This window comes from Halichoeres trimaculatus, unplaced genomic scaffold, assembly GCF_033239565.1.
Source record: "Halichoeres trimaculatus isolate MK-OKI-2021-1 unplaced genomic scaffold, fHalTri1.1 fHalTri1_scaffold_5, whole genome shotgun sequence".
In the NCBI taxonomy this organism is placed as follows: Eukaryota; Metazoa; Chordata; class Actinopteri; order Labriformes; family Labridae; genus Halichoeres; species Halichoeres trimaculatus.
The window spans coordinates 6,410,572-6,429,814 of NW_027437183.1; the positions used below are offsets into that span (position 1 = coordinate 6,410,572).

General features: G+C 41.2%; 1 protein-coding gene across 1 annotated transcript in view; it reads left to right on the plus strand.

Annotated features, from left to right (window-relative positions):
• Positions 1-7,474: 7,474 nt before the first annotated feature.
• Positions 7,475-19,243, plus strand: part of srrm4 (serine/arginine repetitive matrix 4) — a 101,471-nt gene continuing 89,702 nt past the window's right edge. Inside the window, exon 1 of the mRNA XM_074669635.1 lies at positions 7,475-8,263. Coding sequence (XP_074525736.1) covers positions 8,085-8,263 — 179 coding nt within the window. The 5' untranslated portion in view covers positions 7,475-8,084. The remainder of the gene's footprint in view (positions 8,264-19,243) is intronic.

Genomic DNA, 19,243 nt, shown 5'->3' on the forward strand with positions numbered 1-19,243 from the left:
AGTCTGCACAATAGAGGCTGTGAGGGATTCTGGGGGGATCTGAGTGGAGCTGGGTGACAAGAATAATATATTTTTTTCTTCTGAGAGTCTAATCTCTTCTTGACTGTACCTCCCAACATATTTTAAGATCCCCGAAAAAAACACAAGAAAACGGCAGCTGTCAACCCTCGTTAAACGTGACCTAAATCCATGTTTTCAACCTTGCATAACTAATGAAAACAAAACTTTTAAGAAAAAATAGGATTTTAAAATAATCACCACAACAATCGGACATGAAACATTTCTATGAGGTGCATTACATTTTTTAAAGTTTGACCAAAGCCCATCTGGAATGACTGGAAAGCCAGGATTTTTGATCCATACTGCAGCCAGTCACCAGGGGGGGCAGTTTTTGAGGCGACCTCAGTTCCAGCAGAGCAAGATGACGTCCATTTTTTTTAATAGTCTATGGTGGCAACCCTAGCACTAACCACAGCCCGGTGCTCTGAGACATGTCCGTGATGTATAACATGCTCATCTACCAATCAGAGCTAACGTAACCTCACTCTTCATTTTATTGATAGACTCTCAAGTTTGAACAGACCACTGCAGAATAACTGCTGACTGTGGTTGGGAATGAACATTAGCACAAACAGTTTAAACTTGTGTTTTAGCCTTTAGACCATGCTCTTTCACTCTCCAATTTAGCTTTCTTCTGCTTTGCTCTTTTTCTGTCTGATAGTTAAGCTCCAGTGTCCACCGTCACTAAAAAAATTAATCACAGAAAATGTTTTTTAAGCAGAAAAAACACAGATCTCTTTTTTTACTACTTAAGTTTGTTAACCAGTGTGATGTTGCCATAGGGATGACACTGATGTAGCAGTTAGTTATAACCTCTACTGGGGTTGATTATCTCATTTTAAGTTATGATCAGGCATATGAAGGGAGACTTTTTCAAGATCACTTAGAAATTCCTCACATACCCTTTGAGTGGTATATTTCTAAATTGCAATACATGAAAATGAAATGTAAACATAGTAACACTTAATTGTTTTGTACACATTCAGAAGCATTATTTGAGCTTTAGATGCTATTAATGATGATGTCTTTCCAGTGGAACATTAAAAGCATCCACTCCGATGAATACTGTTAAACCTCTTATACTGTACATGCTAAATGTTATCCAACACTTCAAAACCAATTACCATCTCTGGGTACATTTCTCTCCACGGAAACACCGAGGCTAACACACAAGATGATTGTCTCTCCGCCGTTTAATGACCTCTTCCACAACAGCTCTGTGTCCTTCAGCTCAACTTTCCATATAAAACCAGCGCCAGCAGAAGCACTTCATAAAAACACTCAGCGGGAGGAAGTCCACCTCGCTGCCCTCGGCACAGCCCTCCAATATAACCTCGACTTCATCTCGCGGCACAAGCTGCTGTTTGATATTCTCCTCCATAAATGAAACATATTCTGTGTTTTGCCGGAGCGGCTCATCTCTGCCCTCTGGTTTGATTCAAGAGTGCGTCTGCAGAATCTTTATGCAAAGCACACTGATGAAGCAGCCACTTATCATTAAGTGACTGCAGTTGTTATACATCAAGGTTCCATGTTATCAGCTAATATATGCATTATTAATCCAGATGAGGTACAGCGCTGTGTCTTTATGCATACCTATTAGGAGAGACAGATACTAAATCCTGCCCACATCCACAGCCTCTCATCAGGGGGAGAGGAAATTCACATGCCAGTAATTGTTCAGGAATCCTTCACTGTGAGGATTGTTTTCATCCTGCTCAGAGATTTTTTTACAGTCAAAGCCAGAGCATATTTATCATCTGTGTTAGTATTTAATATTTTAAACTCCCCTTAAACCCATCTCTTTTCCCTGGCTTTTAACACACTGTAGTCACTGATTTTATTTATTCATTCTAATTATTTCATTGCTCTTCTGAGTGCCTTTTAATTATGCTTTAAGTTTTTAATTTGTTTCGTATTTTGCATTTAGTATTCCTTTATCTCATTTTAGCTGCAATATATCTTACTGTATTTTGTTTATTTTTCTGTGCAGCACTTAAGTTAACATTATCTGTTTTCAAAGTGCTTAACAAATAAAGTTGGATTGAATTGGACTGAGTGTTCTGTTGACTAATTGACTGCTCTCTGAAAGGCCCTGTGAGGAATTTCTAAGTGACAATGTTGCCACAGTTACCTTGAAAAAGTAATCAGATTCCTGATTACTGAACACTCCTTTAAAAAGTAACTTGATTACTTGATTTTAAAAGTAACTCAGTTAGATTACAAATTACTTTAGTAGCTGCTAACAACACCTGTGAGTGCATGATTTGGCAAAATTGTGCAATTGGGATTAAAATGAATAATAACATGAGTCTACATTTTTTGTTTCAAAGGCATATGCCGACATTGGTAGTTGTGAAATGTTTACTGTACAATAAAAAACAAAAATATTCATTTTATACATTTTGAATTTCAAAATACAACCACAGAAAGATTTTACAGTGCGGTTTTTGTATACTACAGCACAGTTCAGTTTAATTTTAGATTCAGTTTTTTAAACACTTTGTTTTAGTGTAGTCTGTTTTTTATCAGTTTCTTTTTTTCCATTTTTTTTCTGTCAAAGCTGTAGCCCGTTGATCTTGTATTTGTAATACAGTAAGCAAAAATAACATTACTTATGTAGATATTTTTCTTTTTATTTTCACTTGTATTTATTTTCAAAATTTGGCAGTTTTGGTCCTCCATAAACTCAGGCACCAAAGTTTGTAAAGTCTGGACACGCCCCTGCTTGTTACCGGTGCCTCGTTGCTTGCAGCCGACGTTATGTTGTTCTGCTCCTGGATTATTGCTAAACTGAGGGTTCAGCTCATGGAATAGAGGGAGTTACAGTGAAAGACGGGACTCACCTTTCCCCCAGGTAAAAGTCTAACAACTTCTCAAGCATTTATGTCCGCAGCGCGCTGATCTCTTGTTGATTCCTAGATGTTTCAGTCAAAGCTCTTAAACAAACTGCCATCACAGAGTGAATAACGAACCTTAATACTGTCACCTTTAGCTGACACAAACCCAAAACAGTGACTGTGTTTCCAGGTAGAAAACGCGCGTATATCCTCTCCCTCTGTTGTTTACGTGTGTCGCTGGCTGCTGTTACACGTGAGTTGTCCTCGTGCTGAAAACGTGATGAATATGCGACTCCCGTCACTCCCTGAGACCCAATTTTGCATATATATATATATATATATATATATATATATATATATATATATATATATATATATATATTCAAATAGTAACGCACAGTGACTTGGATAAATAACTTTTATCTGATTACTGGTTTGGAAATAGTAACTAGTTAGATTAGTCATAACAGAAACGTGGTCAAGTCAGAGCAACGCGTTATGAAGTAGCGCGTTCCTAGCATCACTACTAAGTGATGTTGAAGCAGTAACACTTTTATTAATTTGCTTTTTCATAAACCACAATTTAAAATGAGATTGTAAGTGCTAAGATTAGTTATTTCTGAATAATTCTTCAGGGAGAACATTAATTCATTTGCAGCATGTCGACCAAGAGTCCCAAAGTTGAGCTCACATCAGCACAGGACTACCTGACAGTTTCCCACTTAAATCAGAATGAAAATCAGAAATACTGTATTAATTTTGGGGGGAGATTTGGTAAATGACCACCCTCTCTTCATTCATGTTGGGTTGTAAAACCTCAAACCTGTTGACTCCTGGTCTGGTTCGACTCATTACCTCCATTCATTGTTATTGTCAAGCTAGACACAATCTTGTTTGGACACTGTTTGTTTTACTTTGAAAGTCACCAGCTGTTTTCAGGTAGTTTCCATGCACAACTTCCTGTCCCACTCGATCTGTCCTCAGGTGAACTGACATGTCACAACTCCAGCATTTACCAAAAGTGGAATTGTTGTGTTAAGGCTTTGACCTGCCAGAGCAGGAAAGCAGCCAGACCACAACTTAGTAGATCCAGCATAGGCTGACATATTGACTTGAACGGAAACCTATCTGATCTAGTGGTGTGATCTGGGGTAAGAGCACTGGACTGTAAGTAACTAAACTTCAAAATAAGTTTACAAAGTTTGATTGTCAACTTCAAAACAAAAGTGCTACGTAGCTACAAATTAATACATTACTCATTCGCTTTGCATCTCGGAAAAAAGTTGTCTTGAGCAAAGAAAATTAGCATTAGAAAGAAGATCAAATGCACATCCTGGCAAGATTCATTTCCTTGTTGCAGGTGATAGTGCTCATGGGAAATGGAGTTTTTATCTCAGAAAAACACTCCTCATTCTGGCCAAAGGGGTCACTGCAATCAAAGCCAAACTATTAGTCCTCATAAATTACTATCACCTTGAAAAACATGGGACAACAGAGCCATGGAGTAAACAATATCAGTTTGGTTTTCCATGTATGCCTAGCAAACCAAGTACAGATTCAACACTGACAATTTCCTCTAATACCAAACTCTTGAAAGTTCAAGAGTTATTGTGATATCTGAAAAAATAATCTTACAGTATAGTCTGAATCAGAGCTCACACACCAAACAGAGAAACCACACATCTGTGTGTTCCTGCAAGCAGTTAAGTTTCAGAGCGAGTATCAAAGAGACATCATGAAATATTAAGCAGAGCAAATGTTGTAAAAGCCGACATGAGAGAATTGTTTACGGTTTGATGCCACAGCTACAACAGTACGAGTTTTCTACATCCACTACATAAACTTATCTACTGGGTTTGCTGTCTTCTCTGACAGATGTCGAGCAGTTTCAGAAGTCTATCCATGAAATGCATCATGTTGATTGTTACCCATGCTGTCAGCTGTGGCAGAAACAGGTTGGCACTCCTGTTCATATCTCCATAATCTCACATCTCTAAACACTGTCCTGTGTGTTTCAGCAGCAGATGTTCTGCAGCGTTAGAGACGGACGACAGAGAGCAGAGAGGGACAGGGACAGGGTGGGAGGAGCAGGGTGCAGATTGTTGAGCTGTTGCTTCGTGTTATGTGTCTTGTAGAAGTAGAGCGAAGAGGAGAGGAGTGTAGAGGAGAGGAGGAGAGAAGAGGAGAGGGGAGGAGGTATCCGACAGCAGGGAAAAGCTGAAACCCCCGGGGGAGGTTTGTGTCAGCCACATGCTCCAACTGGTCCTCACTGAGCCGGGCCTTTTGTTATGCTGATTTACTCGGCCTTTTGTCCAAGACGCTGATCATGTTTGTGTGTGAGCAAAGAAGGGAAGAAAAGGAGAAAGAGTGACCGAGTTTACAACCAGACTATATGGAGAGGGGGAAAATAAACAAGACAGAGTGATTAAAACACTGAGCAGTATTCCACTAATGTAAACCTACTCACAGCTGATGCTTTTTAATTAATGATGAGACAAAGTCTGTGGTTTTCATTCCAGCGCAACACTTATCTGGGCTTCTCTCCCAACGATTTGTACCATCAGTTCCAAGTTGACTTTTTATTGGTTTCAAACCAGAGCTTTAGAAGTTTAATTGCTTTATACTACACAAAGTAATGTAGTAACAGCATAGTGGGTTATAAACTTTACAAATGAGCCTTGCATGATAATCATTCAGCTGTTTGTCTGACCAGTGCTTCAGCTGGATTATTATAACAGAACAGAGCCCAAGATCCCTGGTTCAGTAGCTGAGTAAAAAAGTTTTGTTTTAGAAATTAGTTCCTCCAATATTCTTTGACCTGTCTCAGTGAACTGTGGGCTAGGATTGAAGCTCACCAGCATCAGAAATCTTTCATTTGATTTGAATATGTAATTCAGTGTGAGAATAGGGTTGGAAGTTGCCTGGTCACTCACAGTTTAATATAACAGGATATGATAGGGAGCTATGCAGTAAAATATGATGTGATATGTGACCAGCCATAACTGCCATCCCATATGATACATAGTGATGTAATATGATGCAATATAATCTAATAAGATGCTGCAATGCCAAATGATAAAATGCGGTACCATGCTACCCGAAGCTATAGAGGGGTTATCTCCTAAACACTGATTGCTCTGTGACGGTCAGAGCTTGATCGTTGATTCGTTACAATTTGTTACGTTACCATGTGATATGTCACAATGTGATACAGTGCGATGTGATATGTTACCATGCAACACGTTACAATGGGATATGTAACAATAAGATACGTTACAGTGGAATACGTTGAGATGGATTACGGTGTGATGTGCTACATTTCGATGTGATAAGTTATTATGTGATACATCAAGATGGGATACTTTATGATGTGCTAAGTTTTCATGTAATACCTTACCATGTGTTGCGTTTGGATGTGATTCGTTATGATGCAATATGTTACAGAGCTAAATGTTAGCATGCAATATGATTAAAAGGAATGCTAACAGTTAGCTCTGCAGTGTGATGTGATATGATGCAGTGTTTTCTTATAGTAGCTAGCACTTGTCTTGGTTTCTTCTTACTACTGTCAAACATCTCGCTGCCTTCTTCTTGTATCGTGCAGCTGCCATATTCATCTTTAGACTGTTAATTTCCCCTTTTTTGTCACTGAATTGAATAAAAAAACTATATGATAGTTCAATTATTTCTCTTTTTTCTGCTGTTACTCTTCATCGTTTGTTAACCGTGCAGCTGCTTTGTGGAGAGAAGTGTTGTCATCACGGTCAGCTAAAGGATGGTGATGACATTTATTGCTCCCTGCAGAATATTTCACTTGTTCACCATCACCATCCGTCATGGTGAGGCTGACAGAAGGTTCAATATAACAGACAGAAAAGAAAAAAGCCAATACATTTCCGGCAGTAATGAACAGCAACATAACACATTAGAGAAAGGTTCACTGGAAGATGTAATGGTTTGGAAAAGACTGGAGGAAAGTGATAGCTCTGTCTGTCACTCTAAAAGCACAGTGATAAATGGAAAGAGAGCAGATTCTCTACTCCACTGCGTGTAGAAAAAAGGAAATTTAAACATTGAAAGCCAGAAGTAACTGTTAAAGTATTTAAATTTGACCCACATGAGGATTATCTGTTTGGAGGAGGGAACTTGTTGGTGCTTTAACTTACAATTATTCTCTATATCGATTAAAGGTTTGACCTTTAAATGTCAGAAAACAATGAAAAATACACATTGCCGTTTCAGATAGTCAGAGAGAGCCTCTGCAGTAATCTTATTTTTGTGATTTATAGTCTTAAATATAAAGATATTCTGTTTGTAGTGATGAATAGATGAGAGATGCAAGTCTTCATGTTTTTAAAGAAAGGATGACTGGAGGATGGAGATCATAAAGAAACAGTAAAAAGAAAGAAACAGATGAAATAATTTATCTTGCAGCATGTCAGGATGAGAAGTGAGCTCCATCAGGGTTAGAGGAGGAAGATACAGAGAGACAGGACTGACAGGAGGTGTCCCTTTCTCTTCTGTCCAGCCCCCAATTTTGACGTCACAATCCAAGAGACACAAAACAAGCCGCTCTCAGCTGAGCTCCTCACTCGCATCTCACCCTCTCCAACGCACGCTCCCGCCTGTCCTCAGACACGCCGCAGCAACACTTGCCCTGAGCCGGTGTGTTCAGGCGACCAATCACCTCCACACCAAAAACACTCCAGCAACAAGAAAACCCACTCACTCCTCGGGACTGCTCTGTCTCTTGCAAGCGATGCATTGTTTTGTGTGAAGCTGCTGACGGGGGAGCAAGGAGCACGCGGGAGAAGAAAAGGAGCGCTCCGACTCCTCGCCCCTTACCCAGACCCTGCTCCAAAAAAGCAGCAGATGTGACAGAAGAGGAGAGAGGCGGAGGAAAGAAACAGAATCTCCCTCACCCCTCCTTCCTCCATCTGGGAGAACAATACCCAGCCTCCACTTGGAGAGGGTCAGCTTTTGTCCCTGTCCCCACGCTCCCGCTGAAGAGCGCAGGGGCAGACAGACGCGCTGACACATTGACCTGCTGCTGTGAGAGGAGAGGACGCTGCCCAGCACTTGCTGCGCTTTTTTAAGGCTTGTGTTTGATTCAGTACTTGGACAGCTCCTGAGCGACAACCAGCGTGAGAGTCTTTGTGGTTTCATGAGAGACTCTCTCAGGAGATGCAACCCCCGTGTTCGCTCCAGCTCGGCCGCTGTGGCCCCCCTCCGGCCCTGGGATCGCAGGTGGAGGAGAAGCTGCTCTTTGAGAAGTTTTGGAAGGGGACTTTCAAGGCTGTGGCCACCCCGAGACCGGAGAGCGTCATTGTTGCGAGCATCACCGCCCGCAGGAGGGTGACTGAGTGAGTCTTCTGTCCTTATACCACATTAAAAAAAGAAATGCACAGCTTTTCCTTTGGTTCCTGCTACTTTAAATGTGCTATCCGGCTTCTTATGTGAGTTTTCACTGATTGACAAGTTGCTCTTGTTCCTGTGGAGGAGCTGTTCCTGTATTTACAAAAACATCTGCAAGTTGGAGTGATTGCTTGGAAGGGGGCCAATGCTGCTCTGCCTGAGTCTCTTAACTCATCCACTGTGCCACATTTGTTTTTTTAAATTTGAGAAATATTAAAATCATATCAGTCCCAGCTTATAGGACAACTTTTGTTAGTCAATAGTCAGTTATTCGCTGAAAAAAGAGGTGAAATTGGTTAAAAAGTGATCCTTTGTGGTGTCATTTTAGTAGTAGCCAACCTACAACTTCTGTGTCATCATCTGGTTTCCAAAACTTTCTCCACTTTCCGTCATCTTTTCACCCACAAATCAAAGCCCGTTATCTGCCCTTTTCGTGTCGATTCATCATGGAACTCAAATGTGCGTGATCCCTTCCTCCAGTTGTGCCACGCAGCCAAACACAGCTGGCCCGAGGAGTGTGTGATGCTGAGCTAATTGTCCGCTGTTGAGGTCATGTGGCAGCGCCGTCATGCCTCTAATGTCAGTCTTGTCGGCTCGTCCTCCTGTGACATGGCTCTGAGCCCGAGTCTGCTGAAGGAGCAACATGTCACATGTTTGCTTCCTCTCTGTGACCAAAGGTTAGCTGTAGCCTGAGCTGTCAGAGGAAGAAAGGGAAGGGGAAGGGCGTTTATCCGTTGCCCTTTCTCCTTATTATCCCTCCTTTTTCTAACTCCTGGGTGCTCGATCCACTTTCATCTGCAGGATTTGACAGCTCTGCCTGTTTTTCTAATGCATGCTCTGCTAGGCTTGCTGTGCCTGTTTGTCAAACATAACACAACAGCAGCAATGACACCGCTTTGCTTTTCGAAAGAGGCTTAAATGAAACAAATGTTCCCAACAGTGTGAACAATCTCCACCACCATCCTTAAGACATACACATCTGTAGCTCGCTTGGGTGACCTTTGAGTGGTTCTGACATCCACTATCAACTTTCTCTTATGTGAAATTAGCTATGTTAATGAGGATTAGAATGGCCCATTTCACCCTACATCAGCACAGGCAGCGGAAAGACACACTGAACCAGATAATGTGTCTTTAATGGGTTCTATTACAGCGGGACCATAATGCTGCACATGGCCTGGTTATTAAGGATTTTATTAGCTTGTGGAATATGACAAAAAACTCAGATTATGGCAAGAAAATAACCAAGTCTAAGGCTGTTTTCCAAACTACCTACTGCTTTTGCATGTAGTATGTAGTATGACTTCTCTGTTGGGTCTGTTGTATACTACGCTGGTTTCCAGTCTCGGAGGGCAGAGCTACAGATGATGTTGGGTTTTTTTTGCCTTTAATATAAATATACAAAACAAGCTATGGGCAGATCTCGGCATGTAGTTATTTTGTTAATCATATCATAGCAGAATTATCATTCTTGATTTATAATCTTACACCAAAAGTTATATCATCGACTGAAAATAGATCTTGATTTTTATTTTTATAGCTGATGAAAAACCCACTTTCATATAATCCACGTATGGTTAAAAATTAGTGTTTTATATGGGCTTGTTGAGTTTAAGTTCTACATAGTTTCTTTTTAACTGCTTTAATCTTTTAATATTTTGTTTTATTTGTTTCTTTTAGCTTGTTTTTTTAATTTTTTTTACTTTACCTTAAGTGTTTCCTCATGAAGGTCTCCAGATAGCGATTCCACAGTTCCTCAGGTCATCTGCAGGGATTTTAATCAACTGTGTTGACTTTGTGCACTAGGGGTGTGGGTTGGTAGGTTAGAGGTGTTTTTTTTGTTGTTGTTGTTGTTTGCTTTGTTTTGTTTTGATATGTCAAGCACTATGTGTTGCCACTGTTGTGCATGAAAAGTGCTCTATAAGTAAAGTTTGATTGATTAATCAGGGGATTTTTGGCGTACTGCAGATTTAGCAAGTTTTCGCATACTGACCACCACATACCGCATTTTGGCACTGCTAGTGTAGTAGGCGGTTTGGAAAACAGCCTAACTCTTTTTTTTTCCCATCACAATCTAACCAAATAACCTCAGCCTCAACTTCCCTGTCAATCACCCTAAGACCGTAGATCCAAATCTGTCAGAAACAAAGCAAATGAACCCGCAAGCACAAAAACATCACGGTGAAAACAAACTGAGCAGCCGTTTGGAAGTAGCCGGAGACTCTGGATCCGGGCCCAGCTGTCTCTTTTGCTTCACTGTCCCCAAGAAGGAATCTCTCCTCAAGTGGCTCCGGCCCTCCACGGGCTCCATTCTGCATGACAGTGATGATGATGGCTCGGCGGTAGAGGCGTACGTCCCCGGAGAGTAGACGTAATGTTGCTAATTCGCCTGTTTGTGAAGGAGGGGACACCAGCATCTCCTCTCATGCTGCGTCTGTGTTTATTTTCAGCTGGGTTGAAATGCAGAGGGACTTTTCGGGTGATACAGATTGTAAATAATGAGACAAACACAACAAACACACCCGGGGAATGTGGATGCAGGAGGATGCAGGAGGATGCGGCTGATGTGTGCACCCCCCTCCTCCCGTCGGTGCTGCACTGTTGATTTTGCCCGAGCCGGAGTGTGACTGGGGAATGCTTAGACCATCAGAATGCATGGCCTCAGGCTTGCTCCTCTTGCCTCCTCCTCTCCAAGAGGAAACATCATTATTCACTGTGGATGACTGAGGGGTGGTGAACAATCGCAGGGAAGAAGTGAGGGGGCATTATGTACGACAAGCAGAAGAGAGGAGGCTGAGGGGGAGCCACGGGGAGATGTTTCATGCTCAATCAGCAGGGGCCTTTCTTCTGTTTGCTGTGTCTTTCCTCTCTCCTCTCCTTCTCTCCCTCTCAACTCCTGAAATAAAAACGCTGGAGGGGCCTGCGAGCCACAGAGGAGTAATTAGAGTTTGTTGTTCTCCCCCTGTCCTCCCCTCTCCTCTCCGTCCTCCCTGCCTCACAGAAAAGGGGAGGAGTGCACTGGCTCTGTTCGGCGGGGTGGGGCTCTGCTCGAAACCATTATGACCCGGCAAGCTGTTTTGTCACACAGGGGGGGCTCCTCATTGAATATGCAGCCTGGCTAACTTTGGCTTGTGTGTGAGTGTGCTGTGTGCAGTCATGTGTGTCTGTACTGGAGCTGCTTTCCAGCATTTTCAAGGGGGTTGAAATGAGTGTGTAAGCCTGTGTGTGTGTGTGTGGCTGCATGTTAGTGGGGTCTTGTCCAACACTGTGGCAGATGGCAGGCTCAAGAGAATGCAGTGCAAAGGAGGGGGGAAAATGTGTGTGGTGATGTGTGTGTGGTAGGGGGTTTCAGGCCTCTTACCTCAGCAGATGCTGGTTTAACGAGGATGAGAGGAAAAGGGTTTGGAGGGGCTTGTACGCTGACAGCCCCAGTGGGAATATACTCCGAGGTGGACTGGATGAAAGCTACTCTTCACAACACGATCGAACGAAATCTAAATACCACCAGAGAAGGGAACATAAAGTTAAATCAACAAGTCTTTGAAACGGTACAAAGCAGTGAAATTCAAGCTCATAAGGAAGTAGCTCATACACCATAACACCCAGATGATGCAAAGCCCTTTAAGTTGTAAACAAAATCTTTTTAAACTAGTCTAAACCTCACAGAGACAGAGAAGTGATATGATTTCCCAGAGTTTCTCAAAGACGAGTGATTTGGATGAGCTGGAGGCGAGCGATTGACTTGTGGCAGAGGCCAGAGCAGAGAAATAAAGGAATGGATTCCTTTCTTCACATCTGCAGCTCTTGAAAGTGATCTAATTTTAGATTGGCTGAATGAAGCATGAATGTACCACCCTACACACTTGGTTGTTGAATGATGAGAAATATGACCCTTGAGTGTTGGTTGACTTTGTGTTTGCATCGTGAAGGAGTCGATAGAGTTGTCTGGAAGGAACCGTCGGGCTCTTGAGATAAAAAGAAGGCCAAGGAGTTGGGCTGTATTTGGCAACTTGAACATATATGTGGATGAAAATAAATGAGGGCTTTTTAAATCGGTGGCTCAGTGGCAGCAAGAAGGTAAAAATGAAAGAGGACCTAAGATTGAACCCTGGGGGACACCTCGGAAATTGGTGGGTGCTGTTTTTCTTGTGGGAACTGTGGCACTGAAATGTTTTATTGCTGGAAAAACAATAATCAGGTTTGTCCCTGATAACATACTATTATTTCAAGGGTCCTGGACAGTTATTTCAGGGAATCACTACCCATGCTCTTGATGAGTATGAAACTTAAAAAAGAAAAGAAAAAGCGGAACCTTTAAAAAAAGTGTTGAAATGCTTTGATACCATCTAAGTGTGGGTTTGATTCTTCCTGCAGGCTGGACAAAGCAGATACTAAAGCACCAGTGGACAGATAAAGCTAATGGAAAGAATATTCAGTTTAATGATGTGTAAAACAGATTATAAAATTAAGCCGTTAAGACATCTAGAGAGCAGGAGGAGGAGGAGGAGGTTTGATGGTTTGACAGACCAATTGGTTTAAAATGGGTGTTTAAAGGAAGTGGTTCAGGGGGGCAGAAGATGATGAGGGAGGAATATGTATCTTGGTATTTGATGTATTGATAAAATGACTTGAAGTGTTGTCAGATGTTGCCGTGCTTTTTTTTTTTGGCTTGTCTGAAAGAAAAGAGGTGATTTTTGAATCAGTGGCTTGAGATAAAAGTTGGGGATTGTGTCTTAAGGAGGCAGTAAGATGGGGATAAAGAGAATTTGGGGGGGTGAATACAGACACATTGAATTGTTATCACATGACCCATAAAAAAAGAAACTAGGGAGTACAGTCACAACAAAGTGTTACAATGAGGTTCACAGAGAATCAGACGAGACGTAAACATGCCAGATTATCTTTATTCTGGCTTGAAACAGGAACTGAGTGTTCCCAGAATGACAGGTAGCGAGTGGGAGGAGCTATTTTGGCTGAACCTGGTGTTGGAGCGAAAAGGGAAAGGTGCATGATTGATGGTTGGAGCTCTTTCACATTTTTTTGACTCTTTACCAAATGCAGATGAATTAAGAAAATACTTTGTTCTTTTAAAACTCTACTACACTCTACTACAGTTACTTACACCACTGTGAGGAGTTTAAAACTGGCTTTTCAAATAGATTGAATATAACTTATGTTTCCTCGTAATATCTACAAAAAGTGATGCATTTTTAGCACAGGGGTGGCCAACCAGTCAAAGACCAAGAGCCACAAAAATAACTGTGGTACTACAAAGAGACGCATCAAAAACACACTTCCTCTCGCACATAAACGAAAGAACAAAAGATGAAAATCAATACACTTCCAAATTTTTAAAGTGACATTTATTGCGTTTGTAAGCATGTTTCAGTTCATACTTGGAGCCGTGTCTAAGACAAGTTTCTGTTTTCACTGCAAAAGAGACAAAGTTTCATCCATCTATCTTTTTAGATAGCTATGAGCACGTGCAAGTCGAGAAAAGAAACTGAAACTTAAGTATCAATCTCGTCAGCCAAGTATTGATCAATACTGATCACAACATCAATATATCAATAATTTAGATTGATTGGCACACCACTACTCATAGCAATAATAAATGGATCAAAGAGCTGCACACCGAAAGGCAAAGAGCCGCATGTGGCTCGCGAGCCGCAGGTTGGCCACCCCCGTTTTAGCAGAAAACAAAAACGTGATATGTTCAGGGTAAATCAAAGACGTAAGAGATCCTATTTGGACCACAGAAGGCGCCAAAACCAACCTAAACCAAAAGTTTCACACAGGACCTATAAACAAAAGGGGAGGTTACTACATTTATGAAATGTCCAGGTGCACAGTTTTTAGAAAAACATCTTTAAAATTTTGTTTTATAAAGTGTACTGTTTCTTTGTTTGTGTTATATCTTTTATTCTGTAAAGCACTTTGACCAAATCTTGGTTTCTATCTCCCCCAAGGACGTTAGGTGTTTGGGAGAGTTTGTCTGTGAACAGCATAACTCAAAAACTAACGAACAGATTTTGATGAAATTTTCAGAAAATGTTAAAAATGGGACAAAGGAGAAGTGATTAAATTTTGGAGGTGATCTGGATCACTGTCTGGACCCAGGACTTTTTTAAAGGATTCTTTATCATTATGGAATAGGGCCGTTTTCACCATATGTGTATGTAACTCCACCATAAATGGTCAGATTGCTTTGCAAAACAGTTCAAGACAAGGTCACCATAATTTATGACAGATGTAAAAGTACGATCCAGATCCTGCCAATATTCTGAATACTAAGATCTGGAATATTAAATATGTACTGGGTCATCATAATTTTCAACACTGTCAGGAAACAAATTATCGTACAAACCTGCAACGAACACCAAATTGTAGCAGACAGTCTGCTGAAAGGAAGTATAACATTAAAGTAGGACTCAAGTGTTGGTGACAATCATAATATGTTTGGTGGAGGTCTGCGCTCCCTGAGTGCTTTTCTAGCTTTAAATGTGCTATATGAATAGACTTGACTTGACTAGAATGTGTAGATAAACCAGTATCAGTGCCAGGCAGGAAAAAATATGGTTATCTGACTCACAACACACACTGAAATAAGGTGAAGAGCAAAGCTCATTCGATAAACAAACTCCCCATGTAACAGGCTCAATAGATGGATAACAGAGTGTTAAAACAGAATTCAATAATCTCGCTGCCCTAAACTCTCAAAGCCACCTGTTCTGCAGCTGTCAGAGGAAATGTCCTCAAATCAAATTTATTCTTGATTCCAAAAACTCATTTTAGAAACTGTGACCAGGAAATGTTTTCTCTTGAGTATTCAGTTCCTTGACCAACAGTGGCAGTTATCACTTTGCATTTCTGCAGACTTCAAGACTTCTACTTCTCAAAGATGTGCACAGTTGTGTCCAACTTAGCATCTCTTGTTGGTTTCCTCTTCAGATAAAGGTTAGCTCATTGATCGTCAGGTGGCTCAGGCTCCATGCAGAATCCGTCTAAATTTGATCCGATTGCTTCCACGTTGTTGAAAGCATGACTTGAGCAGGCGTAGGTGCTTTGTGTTCACCTCCTGTGTGGTTGTAGAGGAAATGATTTGTCTCCGGTTTGAATTTCTTACACTGCCTCGCTGTAGATCATCCACAATCGCACACAAATGCAGACTTAAAATGTTCTGAGCGTGGGAATAAATGAATACAGGATACAGAGCCTCAGAAACATCAAAGAGCAGCGGTTGGAGCTCCCCCTGGGATGAAGCATCGCTCTCGCTTTCACTCCACGGGAATGACAAACATGATTTAGTGACGGACGAGGGGTTTGTCTGCCGTTATATATATCTCTGTCTGTACTTCTGCTCTCTTCATCGCAGAGTATCTCCCCCTCTCCTCCTCTCAGTATCTTTCCAGTGTGCGTTAACTGGCCCGCTCTGTGTCTGTGTCATATTACTCAGGGAGCACAGGATGCAGCCGCCGAGACGTGCTGACAGGAGAGAAGGAGGTGATGCCGACTCCCCAGGCAGGAATCAGACTTATCACAGGAACAGATTCACATTGGGTATCGATTCGCACACAGCCAGTCCATTTGATTCAAGCCAGTCACCGAGTCAACAGTGTGCTCACAGCAGGATGCACATAATATCTCATGGAAATTGGAGCTGTAACAGAGGTGTTAATTTGTGGTGGAGACTTATGTTTGGCATTGATTTCTGCATGGTGAATCCATTTACATCAGGGGTAGGCAACCTAGGGTACGGGTGCCATAGCTGGAACGTGAGGCTATTTATGTTTAGCCAGACACGCCAGACGGACAGTTACATATATCCGCCACGGAAATATTTCACTAGTCCACCTGGGTAGCGGCTCTTTGGATTTGTTTTCAGAGGCGGGACCTTCAAAAAATCTGCAGCTGGTGATTGGACAACTGTTCTGATTGACACTTTCACCACAGACCAATTCACATCAAGCCACAGTATGACATAGCTTATGTGCGCTGCTGCTGAGAAACAACAGACGAACAACTACAGGATCACAAGAAACAGCTGTGATAATGGCGTTAGACGACTGCTGCCGTTTTTGTAAAGTTACCTTAAGAATCAAAGGAAAGCTGACAAGTATGAAAGTCTGCTGACGTCACAGCTGCTCCCGCCTCTCTTCCCTGATTGGGCCGGTTAGAATTTAGCTGAGTGAATTCATTGGTCAATGGAGCCTGGTAAGATGGATCTGCAGGATTTCAGAAACTGAATCAGGCAGGACCATCTGCTCTGCAGGGTTAATTTATGTTGGCATGCAAAAAATAGTTACTATGAGGCAGAGGACTAAATAAATAAATAACTATTGTGTTGTGTTCCATGAAACACTTAACAAGAAATTGAGCACAATATAAATGTTGTTATGGAACAGTTTAACAAATAACATTAAGAAAATACATTTAAATCATGACATTACAAGTGTGCAAATGTGTCTTACAAATGCGTCACCGCAAATCTCTTGGGACGTCAGTCTGCTAGCTCGCAATCTCATCCATTTAGCGGCGTTATCAAGGCAAACAAACCAAGTTCCAGTAGTTCTTTCCAACATTGTCAGAGATGGCCAAAGATCGTACATAGGACAACAAGTGGGCAGCGTCTTTTCAAGACCAAACAAGAAAACAGTGTTGGCATGGTATGCGAAACTAAGTAACACATTCAAATCTTTCTGTACTGAAAAAAAAACCAGGCAACAGAAGGAAGTTAAACCATTTCCCACTGCATAGCTAAGAATGGAAAACCATTCAAGAAGACTTTCCTTTCGACTGTCAGTGATTTTATGAAAGAACTAAGTCTTTGCACTTTAGGCATGAGTGGATTTTGATGTGGCACAAGTCATGGAAAAGACTGCCTACCCCTGGTTTACATCAAACCAGTTTCTTAAGGGTATACCCTGCTAACCAAAGGTGTCAAGTAACTTCCTAAAAATACTTTGTTACCTTACTCAAGTAAAAATTTGGGTATCTATACTTGAGTAATTATTTTTTAGCCAACTTTTTACTTCTACTCCTGACATTTTCAGGCAAATATCTGTACTTTTCACTCCACACGTTTTAAAAACAGCCGCGCTACTCCTGTTTCATTCCAGCCTGTCATCGTCCAAAAAGACACACTCCAAAAAAAAGGGGGAAAAACCTGTCCTAATATTGCAAATTGTGCCATCCAGAGAGTGAATTTGATTGTGGATACCATTCCGACACCCTATTGGTTTTTACGCAATCCAGCACACCTGTACCTGTCACAAATCACGCCCCACTTCAGCAACAACAGACGTATGTAGTATAGTAAGAAGATGTCTGTGACAGAGACTCAGGAGTGGGGATAAACTATATGAACTATAGGCTCCTGTGGTACAGCTGAGCTTTTGACCTTAATGATATTTTCCCCCCTTTTAAGTTACTTTTAGTTTTATACTTCAGTAGTTTTGAAACCAGTACCTTTACACTTAAGTACAAAGCTTGACTTGATACTTCAACTTCTACAAAAGTCTTTTTAAACCCTAGTATCTACTTCTACTTGTGTAATGAATACTTTTGACACCCTTCCTACTAACAAAGTGTCATACGAAATGCTTGTTTGGACGTCTATCAAAAATTTAGGATGGAGAGTTTGTGATGTTGACATATGAATATAATAAAGAAAAACTGCACAGAAAAACAAAGGACCCTGATTCAATCATCCACCTGAAGGGAAGCTTGAATGCGGCCTCATTGTTCCTGAAGTTCAGAAATTCTCCATTCCAAGTATTTTTCTTCATGCAGAACCAGATTGTGTAACTTTGCAAACACACTGTTCAAAGTCAAGGTTATGATCCAATTGGGAATTTTGAGAGACAGCTCAGTGTAGAAAAAAACGAATGTGATGCAGAAATTTTATCAGACTGTTTATTTGTTGTCGGGGGTGAAGACCTTTTTTTTTCTGAGAGAGATGTTTGTAGCTTCTGGCAAGAATTTTAAGTTTGTCTGGCGGGACAAAACGAGTTTTTTAATCTACTGAAAGTGCAGAAAACTTCCTGAGCTGCACTGAGTCACTGAGCCAAAATCTGAGAAGGTCAGAAAGCCAACGCAAAATAAGCTACACCACAAAGTCAAAAATGTTTTAGGAAGGTTTTGGAAAATTGAATATTTAAAAGTTACCTGTATGCTGTGGATTCTGTCATCAATCAATCAATCAATCAATCAGTTTTAGTTATGTTGTGCAGATCCACATCAAATGTTGGACACTGCAAAACTTATTGTTCATAAAGTTTTATCAAAAATATGTGTCTTGCACCTTTTGCCGGAAACAATCTGGAGTCTGATTATACATTTCAAGACTCATGGCTGAAATACACCTGATGCATCTGCAGTGCGTCTTCGTTCTGTCATGGCAAACGTCGCAGGTAATACGCGGCCATCCTATTATTGCCGGATGCAGAGCTGTGACGCTTAAACTCAGCATAGGGAAGATTGAGTGGCACAGGAAGTTGTGACTGGGAACTACCTAAAAACACCCAGTGACTTTCAAAATAAAACAGTGTCAAATCAGTTTATATTTGGCTCGACTACAATGACAAATGGACATAATGAGTGGAGCCAGGCCAGGAGTCAACAGGTTTGAGGATTTACAGCCGAACATGAATAAAGAGAGACTTATCAATGGAGTGGACTGCAGATGTATCAGCTGTATTTGAGGAGTTAGCCTGAATGTTTTCAAACCCTGACGGATGCAAACTTTGCATACAGAGCCAATGGGACAAAGGGCTATCCTGAATAAATTAAAATTCCAGATTAACCCTTTAAACAAAAAGCTCCCTTAGTTGGGGGACTTCGAAGTTGCTCTGCAAAAAAAGACGTGTTATTCCCTGGGCCAGTCACATAAGTACCACCAGATAGGGCTGGACAATTATGGCAAAACT